This window comes from Dermochelys coriacea, chromosome 13, assembly GCF_009764565.3.
Source record: "Dermochelys coriacea isolate rDerCor1 chromosome 13, rDerCor1.pri.v4, whole genome shotgun sequence".
Classification (NCBI taxonomy): Eukaryota; Metazoa; Chordata; order Testudines; family Dermochelyidae; genus Dermochelys; species Dermochelys coriacea.
The window spans coordinates 29,265,450-29,278,604 of record NC_050080.1 but is presented as its reverse complement, the minus strand read 5'-3'; the positions used below and the strand labels follow the sequence as shown (position 1 = coordinate 29,278,604).

The 13,155-nt window shown below is 44.5% G+C and overlaps 1 protein-coding gene across 3 annotated transcripts in view; it reads left to right on the top strand.

The window, feature by feature from the left end:
* TOX2 (TOX high mobility group box family member 2) overlaps nucleotides 1–13,155 on the top strand; it is a 268,049-nt gene that overhangs the window by 212,290 nt on the left and 42,604 nt on the right. For 2 of the 3 annotated variants that reach the window (XM_038370216.2, XM_043495676.1), the window contains exons 4-5: nucleotides 2,914–3,153; nucleotides 11,428–11,655. In XM_038370216.2, coding sequence (XP_038226144.1) covers nucleotides 2,914–3,153; nucleotides 11,428–11,655 — 468 coding nt within the window. The remainder of the gene's footprint in view (nucleotides 1–2,913; nucleotides 3,154–11,427; nucleotides 11,656–13,155) is intronic. The other variant, XM_038370220.2, reaches the window with a different exon arrangement.

The window sequence follows — 13,155 nt, the reverse complement described above, 5'->3', positions numbered from 1 at the left end:
AAAGGGCCTTCAATTTGAGTCTGGGCTGATTGTATATTCTGAGGCTTGTTTAGAGATGGATGGCAGAATGGTAAGGCTGAAAATGGCTAGACAATGAACATTTCTTTGGTAGGTGAACAGGGCATTTTAGCTCTTCATGCAGTAACGCTCTTCACCATAGCCTCTCTCCCTAGCTTAATTTGGGAGTATTTAAGCATCTGTTGTCATTTTGCTCCCTTTCCTTCTGCATTTTAAAGATTTGTGTAGCACCTTTCATCGGTGGTGTTTGCGATATAAGCCTGACGTCTATACAATCTGCCATACGAACCAGACATACAGATTCTCTGCGCAAAAGAATAGTATTCATTTTTTTCACCTTTTCACACAGTTGGCCCTTGGGCAATTATAACTTCAGCCCTTCCAGCAGGCTCTGTCTGTTGATTTTCATTACTTTCCAGACAGGTGCAAAGATGAATTTTTGCAGTTTGGTGTCTGATGTTCTTGCAGTGTTGGTTAAGGCCCCAGCACGTGTTGTCTTGTGAAGCTGGGAAAGGGCTGAGCTGCTGAAGTGTGCAAAACAAGCCTGTTCCCTTGTGTATGGGCCTGATCCTGCTGCCTGTTTCCTTATAATCCTGCTCCCATAGAAACAAATGTGAGCTTTGCCATTGAGTTCAGTAGGGGCAGAACTTGGCCCCGAATGTGTGAGTGTGATGTATCTCTCTTGCAGGCCATGGACTGAAGTGGAATTTGCTCACAGTATGGTGGTTTACATTGTAAGCTGTCCTATGGCGCAAGTAGGCCATCATCATTCTGTTGGGGAGATAGAGGGCCACACTGGATCTGTCTTGCTCTATCTGTCGTTGTATGGTTTGTTTTCTGTGTTCATGGATCCAGCCTAACTGTGGTGGTTGTAGGCTAATGGGATGAAGAGCCTGATTTTCAAGTGTGGTCACATTAAGAGGGGATCCTGAGGGAGCTCAGGGAGACACTTCAGCCCACAGAACCCCATTTACACGCCACACTGCCGACAGCGGCACCTGAAGGCAAAATCTGGGCATCCTGCTGGGGTGGCGTGAGTCTGACCATGCACAGCACTGTGTGCCTCCGAACACATCCTGTTTGATTGCCAGGGGGCTGGAAACAGAACCGTCTCAGTGAGAGGTCCTAGGGTAAGATTGTCCAAAGTGACTCATGGTTTTGGTTGCCTCCATTGAAAAGTGCTGAGCCCCTGCGCTCTGTAAATTGGGGGCCTTTAAGGTGTCCCAAGTCAGGCACCCAAAATCAATAGTCACTTCTGAAATCCTTGGCCCTCTTGACTGTGGAATTTGATTGTCGCCTCAGTCTGCCAGAGCCCGAATCTGCTGGCCTTCAGGAGATGGGACAGGGCACATGTTTCTGGGGAACAGGACGAATGATTGAGTAGGGTCAGATCTTTGTGGGGAGTGTTTGTTGTTTTGTGTCATTAGTTTCAGTGTCTGGAGCACTGGGTGGCATGTTTTAAGTATGTAAATACAGTAGAAAGTTCTTGATTTCTCTGCCAGTCGGGGACTCAGACTTGCCAGAGAGGCACCCCTTTCTGTAAATACGGGGCTTTGATGACAAAGGGAGGGTTTGCACCCATTGTTTTACTGTTATTCTAAAAATTAAAAGGTAGTCCATAAACCTCCATGAAAGGGATGCTGCAGTCAGAGCAGTGTCAGGTAAGGCTCTTGGCAGTAAGGCTCAAGCATCATTCTTAACACACCCCATTGTGTGCCTGGACCAGACTGTACAGCACATGGGAGCAAACTGTGCGAAAGACCCCCTGTGTCTAGGACGCAGTTGCTTCTGGGTCTCGGAAACTTCTTGGTTTTACTATGTTGAAGTCACTTCCCTAATGATATCTCAGCATGGGGCCAGATCCTCAGCTGGTTACGTTGGAATTTGTGTTTTCACAGTGCGGTCAAATAACAAACTTCTGCAACAAAACCTACTTACGTTCTGCTATTTGACCTAAAGCCAAATCCAGGCCTGTCTGGGGGAAGCTAGGGACTTCTGCTTGTTCTGCTCCAGAGTATACGATGTATTTATTTATTTCTACTTGTACTTTTCTGTTTAAGCCAGGGAGCAGGGGAACTGAGAAGTTGTGGTAACTTGTTAAACGTGAAGAAGTTAATTTTTTGAGCCTCTCACTTTTCTAAGCGATAACATGTCGTATTTGGTCATGTGCAGCACACGAGGAATCGCAACTCCCTGCAGCTGCATCCCTGAGCAGAGCAGGGCTGAACTTTCAAACGCAAGGGCCGACGATGTGTCCACACAATATATGTGTGTGCTCAGTTGGTTGGCCCAGCTAGTTTGACATCCTGTGGCTATGACCAGGTGCTTCAGAGGAGACTGTGAAAACCCCCACTTTGGACAGTTTGGCCATAGCCTGCCCCGGGGGAAGTTTCTTCCCACTATTATAGCCGGAAGCATTTCTCTGCTGGTACATGCACACACACATTTTGCTGATACAATTTAAGCCCTCATGTTGTAAACCCTTAGGGTACGTCTACACTGCTAGTCGCCCTGGCACAAGCCCACCTGAGATCCTAAGGGTGTACACAGGCAGCTAGCTGTGCCGTCACAGTCACGCTGCTTTGCTATTTTTAGCATGCTAGCTCAAGCAGACCTAGCGTGTCTACATCTACCTGAGCTGGTAATTACACCTCCTAGCTGCAGTGTAGACATAACCCTTGTTTTCTCACAGGGAAATTATGGAAAAGAGAAACCCCAATCATACACTGCCCAACTCGCTCTCTTGTTTTGGAAAGGGGCAGGGAAGAAGATTTTTCTCAACCAGTTCTGTAATGTAATTTCTAAATCAGTCAATACTAGTTCATCATAAAGTAATTTTATAAGACAATAAATAAAATACATTTTTAATTAAAAAGTAATATTCTCCTAACTCAGATCCAGGAGATGGTCCACTCAGACGCCACTTCCTATGATTCCAACCGTCAAGTCCCCCTGATCAATCGACCAGGGATGTTAGCCGGTCACATGAGTGCCCTCAGCCAGTCACAGCTGATTTCTCAGATGGGTATGAGGAGCGGTGTTACCCATGGTTCCCCATCACCCCCAGGAAGTAAATCTGCTACACCATCTCCCTCCAGTTCTACTCAGGAAGAGGAGACAGAATCACATTATAAGGTACGTGCAGCCATGCCTGTTTTGACAGACATACAGTAAGAGAATGACAGACAATATTTACGGTGATAGAAATAATTCGCTCTAATAAGAGAACAGACTTTTTGTTTTTTCTTTGCACAGAGATCGAGACTTTCTCTGTAACAGGCGATTGTTTACAGAGAACGTTTCTGGGCTAGGACGTGGGAAAGCATGGCAGATTTGCAAATCATATCAAACATTGGTGTGCTGTATTGGTGCATATAACAACTCAATGAATGAAAGTCTCTAATCCTGAGAGAAGTTTCCTCCCCTAAGTCTTTTCTTTCCTACTGCAGTTGCCAGATATATCAAGCTACATTGTTCTTTCAGATTAGGATTTTGACAATAAATACGTGGTTCAGTGCTCAATTTTTTTCCCGTTTCAAAGGCTGTATCTGTAAAACTAGACTTTGTGTTGGAAGAGAGAAGCAAAAATCCAGCATGTGGTTTAGCAGAGTCCTTAAGAAGCACCCATGTCAAATAACAAAGAAAGCATCCTCTGTCTTTTAATTCACCTGGGTATTTTTTTAGCAACCAATTATTATCTAGGACAGTTAATAAAGTGATGGTGACACAGAATGTAGTGAAAGTTCCTTGCCATTCTTGTTTGGCTAGTGATCAGAAGCCATTAGGATGTCAGTTGTCTTGAGTGGATGAAGAGAACTGATAAATAAAGAGGTAAAAAGTAGGGAAGATTATAAAATAAAAATCACCTGCCTCGTTAGAACTGGTATGGAGGAAGTGTTGAAGGACAGCTTGGGCTAAGATTTCTGGGTCACCTTAGTCATCCTGCATCATTCTCAGAAAATGCACTGGCAGAGCAAACTCTTTGCGCTGTTGTCCACACATCTTCCCTGACTCTCCTTACATGTGGGCAGATTGCAGAGATGATTATGGTACAGCCATAATGTCTTGTGTACCTGAACATGGACATTCACTGACATTGGGTACTTTGATGTTTAGACTTGTAACTTTCTGGGATGGTGTTGACCCATTTGTTAAGCCTTCATGGAAGGACTATCTCTGAAAGGTGCTAATTCTAAGGAAGACACTGTATTACCAGAATCACTGGCTTGCAGGCAATGTATCTTCGTTCCCAGAAGAAAAACCTCCTGAAGATCAAATTGTGACAAATTGTGTGCGTGTTACCCTCAGTAACAAGTAATATAGTGACCGCTTAGCTCTAGTACTAGGGCTGAGCAAACTAGCAAATACTTTCTCATGAAACTTCAGGAAAAAATATTCTTGGTTTTCATTTCACTTTTCATAAAATGGAAATTTTCATCTCAAAACCTGACATTTCAAAAAGTGTGTGTGGATGCAAATCTGATCTTCGTTAGAACTAACTTGCAAAAATAAAAATACATTTTTGCTTGAAAATAGAAGTATTTTATGAAATTCTCAGATTTTGCAGTTTTAGAATTTGGTTGTGTCTATTTGGCACAGCCCTATGCAGCTAGAGGAGTTTGGTGATCTGCTGGCTAGAAGAGACTGTATCACCGGCAACTCTAGGGTCACAGAAAGCAAATGGCATTTGCTTTGCAGCTAAAACCTTTCTTGCAGTGAGAGTATAGTGTGAGTTTTAGGCTAACTACACTCAGTGTCTGCAGCAGCTTTTTTCATTGTACCTTTACCAATCACCTTCAGGGTTTCAGCCTGACAATATGATAGTACAGGAGTTACCTGTTGTATCAGCAAAAAATCCATGACCTATTTCTTATAGGTCCAACGAGTCAGTACTGAACATGAGGGAGACAGAATTTGGGGATATGTCAGATTCTTGGAGCAAGATAGCTAAGGCAATTTATAAAGCCCTGTATTTTTTTTCTGGCCATAAATATATACCTTGTCTATCCTGTATACACATAGCAAGTTAGGCAAAGCAATAATCAAGTGGTATGTTTCCTAGAGAAAAGAAACCACAGTGTAAAGAGAGCACTGGAGTCACAGTGGCTTATGCGTTTTTGTTTGCTTTCTCTATATACACAGCTGTTGGAAATATTTAAAGGCATCAATCCATCATTTATTTTATGACCATTAACGACCTTTGTACAACAGATCATAAAAAGAGTTTCTAACAAACAGGAATTAAAATATCTACCAAGAAAATCATATTAACACATAAGAAATGGTCCTGATGCCAGGAGGTGGTTTTTCTACTCCCACAAAAGCCAGTAATTTGTGAAAACTGGATAGAGACCAAACGCTGAACTAAATTGTAACTCTTATTGGAAGAGTAGTGACCAACTGCAAGAGGGATCATGAAAGATCCCTTCACTGGAGAATTTTCAAAGCCTTGAGGGGTCAGTGGGGTAACCCAAGCAACATACCAGTAGATAATTCAGATGTAGGGGCAAAGGAGCACACTAACATTTTGTGCTAAGTGACTTCACTTCCAGCGCTTCGTGGCTGAAAAGTTGTTTTTGTCGTTGCATCAAGGCAGAAATACGGCTTTTTTGTTTTCACTAGTGGTATCTGGAAAGCTAAACATTCTTGTGTCCCTGCCCTGTCTGCACAGACTAGTCATTTGAATTTGCATCCATTAAAAAGTTAGATGGGATTTTTCAAAGGAAAGATCAATGGAAATTTCAATGGCATTTGGGGGCTAAACTCCCTTTGAATACCCCAGCCTAAGAGTTTAGTGTCTTTCCGGGCTTAGTTGTTCCCAGGATGAGCATCCAACTCTTACTTGCTCAGCCTGGGGAGTGGGTATAGTCCCAATTACCCTTGCTTTAGAAATCTCTCTGCAGGTTTTATAAAATCCAGATGTGACCAATGAAGCCCCTGACTCTTTGAGAATAGCCTAGATGACAGCAAAGCTGCCTGTTTATAATGTGGTAGCCCTAACCTGTGAATCATCCCAGCTTATTCTTTATGTTACGATTGTTCTGCACACCTGCCTCTCCAATGGAGTAAAGTGCGTTATCTCGGGGTATTTATAGCTGGATACACGTCAAAGCACTGTCACATGTTAAAATAACATTCACAGCTGTTTTAACCACAGCAAACCCAGGCCATTCTGAGCAGCCCCTTGTGAGTGATTCCACTTGCATTATTGGCAAAAGGCATTCAGTCCTTGGGGCAGTTCCCACTGCTGTGGGCACTAGGCTCTTGAACCTATGAGGGAAGACCGAGAGGCAGATTGTGCTAGGAAGACACTGGCTCCCTTTGAGTGCTCGGTGGAGCCAGCCTGGCCCAGAGGACCTCAGAACATACAATCCCTCCCTGAGCAAACTGTGCCGAGTGGGAGGGACATGCTTAATGCACCAACTCTTTGGAGGTTGCAGCCTGTTCCCCCAGCATCATACCCCGCCAGCTGCCCAGGCAGAGGGGTGGGGTCATGACTGTACTCCTCCCACTTCCTGTGGGGTGGGGTGCACTCCTGTGGTGCTTACAAGGAGCAAGCCTTGTGCTTCCATGATTGTCTCTGGCATTTATGCAAAGTGTGAAGCTGGAAGAGACAGGAGGGTAGAAGAGACATAATGGCCCGGAACAATTTATCCCACTATAGAGAATAATCCCACTGTACATTGGTTGGCATGATGGGGGGGAGGGTTTACATAATCTCACAGGTCTTTCCATCTCCACCCCATGTGATTCTGTGACCTGGGCCTTGGTTCAGGTTTGGTTTAGGGTGCCAGTAATAATGATCAGGTTGTTTAAGCCTACATAATACCCGCCTGCAAAACACCTCCCTCTAGCCAGGACTACGTCATACTACGCTGTAACAGATTCATATTCCAGCAGAAAATGAACTCTAAACAGTGGTGTAGCTCTGCTCACTGCTTAGCACGTGGGCCATGAAAGCTGCACAATCCACACTGCTAAAGACTGTAAGACCCAAATCCACAAAGGCATTTCAACAGAAGTTAGGAGCCTAAATACTCTGTGGGGCCAGGACATGGTCTGTCATTTGTCTGTAAAGTGCCATGCACACTTACGGCTCTGTATAAATAAGAATGATCACAAAGTCCCAATAGTTTCTGAGAGTTGCTGGTTCTTGTTCTTGGCTCCTCCACTTGATGCTGCACTTTGGCCAATAACTGCTGGAGGGTTTGTTTTCTTTCTCATCAGTACAAAAGTAGATGAACTGAGATTAAAATGAGATAAAATGCTATCCACTTCACCCACGGAGTGAAACCTTGTTATGAATTTTTTCCTCCTAATAAGGTGGCCTTTCACCCCCAGGAATCCCATTCCAACTCAATTGGCAGTTTTAAATTATATGCTTTTTTCTGTCTCATTCCCCCCCCCCTTTTTTTTTTGCTTATTTGCTAATGGGCAACTGTCCATTTGACAAATGCCACTGCACTGAGACCGAGCTTAATGGCCATTCAAGAGCTGATGAACAGAGAACATTAGAACTGTGCCAGCTAAAATGAGTCCTCTTAAACTCTGTGGTTTCTGAGCACTTCTGGTGCTTGCAATCAAATCAACAAAGCCATTATGACAGCGGCCTTCTTTAGACAGACAGACAGCCATGTCTAGTTACATTTTATGCTTAAGGGCTTGGTATTCAGCCTAGTTTCTATCATAAAATGGTATTTTTCTTTGAGTGCTGGTCCCTATGTGTAGGTGTGCATGTGCTCCATTTTCCTGGAGGGATAAAATTTTGAAAGCAGTGTCCACTGTTCCAGACATGCACCCTCACTCTCCCCATGCCTCCGACCAAGGAGATAAAGGGTGAGGCAGACCAGCCACCTCTCCAGTTCCTTCCACCACCAGGTCAGAACTGCCAGAGTCCAGAGCTTTGTTGTCTTTATCCATTTATCTGTAAAATATATATCTATATTTTGCTCTGCTATCCGCTGTCTAATCTCCCTTCCCCTCATGGGGGGCGGGCTCATTCCACGAGAGCACAAGTAACGTCTATGGCATCGCTTCAAGAAATACCTCTGCTTGATATTTACAAAGCAACTACATGGAATTCCAGCCTCACTGCTTCAGTACCGGACTCCCCCACCAGTGCATCCTTTGGAATGGTGGCCCTTTGTTTGGCTCTGCCATCTACATTCTCACACCCTCCTCTTACTTGAGTATTGCTTGTCAGTCACTCACAGTGGAATACACACAGGGACCAGCACTCAAAGAAGTGGAAGTTACTTACTGGAGATTCTTCAAGGTGTATGGTCCCTATCTGTATTTCACTATTCGCCCTCCTTCCCCTCTGTTTTGGATCATCTTTTGATTCACAGTAGAGCAGGAATTGGAGAGATGGTCAGTCCACCCAGCCCTTTATCTCCTCAGTTGGAGTCATGAGGAGAGTGAAGGTGCAGGCACAGACCAACAGACACTGCTTTCAAAATTCTCTGGCTTCGGGGGCCTGGAGCGTATGCATACCCACAGGGGAATACAGATAGGGCCCACACAGCTCAAAGAACTTCCAATTATGAAAGTAAGTAACTTCCTCTTTTAAAATCATCTTCCTGATAAAGTGAGTAACTGTTTAACTAATGGAACTGCTGAGCAGTCTGAGAAGTGTCTCAACACTGTGAGCATTTGATAAGCAGAGATGCGAGTTGACTTTTTGCCTTTGAGGAAGTGTTTCTAGTGGTTAGAATACAGGACTGGCAACCTTTGGTTCTGAGTTCTGTTCCTGGCTCTGCTGTTGACATGGAACAAGTCAACGAACCTCTTTGTGTCTTAGATTTTCCTCCTGTAAAATGTGTTTAATAATATTTCCCTACCTCACAGGGGTGTTGTGTGGCTTAACTCACTAACGTAGAGGTCCTCAGTGTATGAGTTCAAAGTGGTTTGAAAGTATCTCTTTCCTATATAGGTGAACACGTACACTTCAATATTCATGGATTTTCTTTTGATATACTTACCCCTATTGCATATTACCATCTTCTTTAGCAAATGCCCTCCACCTGGAAATTTACTTTCTGTTTTCAAGTTCCGTGTGTTATTTCTTAGCCCTGTGACTGTGTGTTCTGGTTACCAGCTGTCACATATGTTATATTAGCACCCTGGAATACCTGGGCATGCCAACCTAGAACAGCAGCCTGTAAAAAAGGTGGTTACATTTCAGCAGCATGGCCTGTGGAGCAGTGCCAGAGTGCCCAAGACCAAAGATCAGACCCTATAAGAAGCAGAAGTTTGGCGGTGACACTAACTAAAAAGGGAAGCTATGGATTCTGCCTCACTGGAGGCTGAGTCTTAGACTCTGTTCAAGAAGAATTCAGGGAGAATGAATTCAGTTCTGTTATGGTACAGGGAGTGGACTAAACGACCCACTAAATGGCTTGCCCAGCACAGTGATCTGATGAGACTTGGTAATCACAGGTAACAAAATGCAGCCCTTATCCTGTAGTCCTTCTGCACTCAAAACTCCCCTTGGTTTTGGTCAATGTTTAGGTAAGCAAGGAATGCAGGAGAGGGCCTGTACTCCCTTAAAATCTTGCCAGATGCTGCAGATAACTAAATAATCAATGTTACCTCAGTCTTTTCAGTGCTCTCAAAGCTCATGGAATGCTGAATGCATTCAGATAGCCAAGTCTACTTGTTTAACACAAAATTGGCAGGTCTCTAAGGATTAACACAGTGTATAGTGTTTTCATAAAGATATATTACAGTTTACTTGTGAATTCCCCCAGAAGTGCTTCTTGCCAGGTTGTTATGGAGTGTGTGTGTGTGTGTGTGCGCGCATGCGTGCATACAGGCCCTGCACTATTTGGGGGTGGGAAGCAAGCTGCCTTTCAAAGTATAGATGTCCCCAAAAGGGCACGGTGCTCCAGTGTCGGTATTCTGTAGTGCCAGTAGTGCTTGTGGCCCCTGCCCGTGACTGCTCTGGGGGGCAAGGTGGACCTGATGCAAAGGAACACAGCACACAGAATGAGGAACGTTGGGGAATGGCTGGTAAAGATGGACCATGACTTCACCAGGGTGAAATCAGGACAGGGAGGAGTCTGAGAAAGGGGAAAGCAAAAACGTGAAAGTAAATTTTGGAAAAATGTGTGCGCTGCTGAATGAAACCAGCTGGAAAGCAAAATGAATGGGGAGGTCATGGGCAGAGGAAATGGGCAGGGCACAGGGAAGAAGTATATGAGCCTCCAGGGGATGGTTAGGGGAAATAAGCAAGAGCAAGTGAAAGTATCTGGGGAGCTGTTTAGTGGAAACCGTGAGGGAGGTTGTGTCCCTAGGAGAGGGTGTGAGGAATGTGGGGATACATCAGGCTGTCATTTTAGTCTTGGTGCTTACAAAAGAAAAGGAGGAAAACATGCCACACACAGAGGGGAATGTACTGGGGGACAAGGAGTGAGAAACTCATGAAACTACATGACACCAGCACAAGTCAGAGAGACAATTGCAGTGACCGTTCCAGAGCTGTATACTCAGCATCCCACAGTGCAGAAAGAGGCGGTGAATAGAAAATATGAACGCCTGAGCACAGCTGGAGGGAAGCAGAGTGCAAAATGTGAGAGAAGCTAAAATGACCCCCCCCCCATATTAAAAAGGGATCAGCGGAAGAGCTATGGCAAACTCAGCCCAATGCCTCTAACATACAGACTGAGAAGGATTCCTGAACAACTGATCAAGAATGCAGTCGGAGGTCAGGTGGAACTTCGGGAGAGTTATTACACAGGCTACACCAAGGGAGGGCTTGCTTAACTAACCTGACTAAAGTCTTTGGGGAAGTGACAATAGGAGCAGCATGGGGTGAAAGAGACACATTATTTGGAATTTCCAAAGGCCTTCAATACACTGCTTAAAAAACGGATCTACTCTGGATTAACAATGTAGTATCAGTGGTGAAATCCTCAGGGGCATAAGAAGCTGGGTGGTCACCAAAATCAGAGAGTGGTACTGTCAGAGATCAGGTGGGAGGGTGTTGAAAAACAGTGCGCTGGCCCAGTCTTGTTCATACCATACACAGCAAGTACATCAGGAACCTCGAGGCGGGAATAACCAGCAAATTGCTCAAGTGGTTCAGGATGGCAGTAATGGGATACCTGTGTTGGAGGGCAGTGCTGGGTAGCTAGGGGAAAGCCCAGGAGCTGCCTGCACTAGGCCTGCCCTTAGCCAGGGTTATTAGTTCCTCACTTAGTTGAACACTAAACTTCTCAAACTATTTGTACAAGTGAAAGGGATGATAGTGGGGAGAGAGTCAGGTTGTGGTGCCAGGCGCTATCCTGTGCCTGTCATGAGTGATCTTTCTTCATTGGCTTCCTGTCTCATCATTTTCCCAATACCACCAGAATCTTTAACTCCAACCAGAGAGAGCTGGTCATTACTGGGTCCCTTTTGGTTTTACAGATTTCTGGAGAGAAGAGACCATCAACAGACCTGGGCAAGAAACCCAAAAGCCAAAAGAAGAAGAAAAAGAAGGACCCCAATGAGCCCCAGAAGCCTGTGTCAGCTTATGCCCTGTTTTTCAGAGACACACAAGCAGCTATCAAAGGGCAAAACCCAAATGCTACATTCGGAGATGTTTCAAAAATTGTTGCATCAATGTGGGACAGTTTGGGAGAAGAACAAAAGCAGGTGAGTTTCTGATCTGGTTTGTTACAGCTGTTGAATTGGTTTTATTTTTCTACCTCCAGTGAGTTAGAGTCTGGCCCAGCATGGTAGAAACAGTTTGGAGCTTAGGTACCCAAAGGTATATGCACAAAAATGGAGGCTATTTTCAGAAGTGTTGTTGAAGTGCTCTTTGCCACTAGAAGCAAGGCATTAGGGTTTGCATGCACAATTTTGAGCTCCTAATTCTGTACAGTAATTGCGTGACTTGGCCCCTGGATAATTCCAGTGGAAGTAAGTTCTCTCCACACACAAATCTCAAGAGCAACTATATCATAACGCAGTGCAGCTGCAGTGAATCAAAGATAGTTTTTTATGGACTTGTCCTGAAATGCTCACAATCTGCTGCATGCCATTTGATAGAGCTGTGGGTCAGAAGCCACTAGTGAATATGTTCTGAGTGCCTCTGTCCTTATCGCATCCTCCAGTGAGCACACACAGATGGAGTTCTGCATGCAACAGATTTTTTGAAGTTTTGTATTCAGAGCCTGACCTATCAAAGCTAACATTACAACTCCCATCCCACCACACTGCATGTAGACATGTGATCAGCTGTTAACACAGTGCATCCTCTAGTCACATCTTTGCTGTTGCAGTTCGCAAGTAATTAGCCTTGCTGGCAGTATTTCTGATAGTCCCTAAATCAGTATGTAGGGAACACACTGATCGCTGCAGTAATATTAACTAGGGCACAGAGTAGAACTGTATGGATTTTAAGGGCAGTTACTCTTTTGGGGTGAGTTAGAGTGATAGTGTCAGGTCAGATTAAGTCTAAGGCTGTATTATTACTCTGACCTCCATAGAGCTGGTGTGGGGATGATGTGCCCCAGCCTCCTTCTTTCCCTGCATGGATCTCCTGGCTCCTGGAGCACGCCCTGCAGACTGCGGGGCGGTAGACAAGTTTGGGGAGGTAGCTCAGGCTACTACCACAGGGAAAGGATAGAACCACACACAGAATGTCTCCCACCTGTGCAGGTCAGGGGATATGATCAGGCTCATACCATTGTAGTGTCAAAGGGAAGATAGCTTGAGCTTTAGCGCTGAGCTGCTTGTGCAATGTGCTTTGTACATTGGAAAACATAATCCCAACTATACATATAAAATGATGAGGTCTAAATTAGCTGTTACCAACAAAAAAGATCTTGGAGTCATTGTGGATAGTTCTCTGAAAACATCCACTTAATGTGCAGTGGCAGTCAAAAAAGAGAACAGAATGTTGGGAATCATTAAGAAAGGGACAGAAAATATCATACTGCCTCTATATAAATCCATGGTATGCCCACATCTTGAATACTGCATGCAGATATGGTCGCCCCATCTCAAAAAAGATGTATTGGAATTGGAAAAGATTCAAAAAAGGGCAACAAAAATGATTAGGGGTATGGAACGGCTGCCATATGAGGCGAGATTAATAACTGGGACTTTTCAGCTTGGAAAAGAGATGACTAAGGGGGAATATGATAGAGG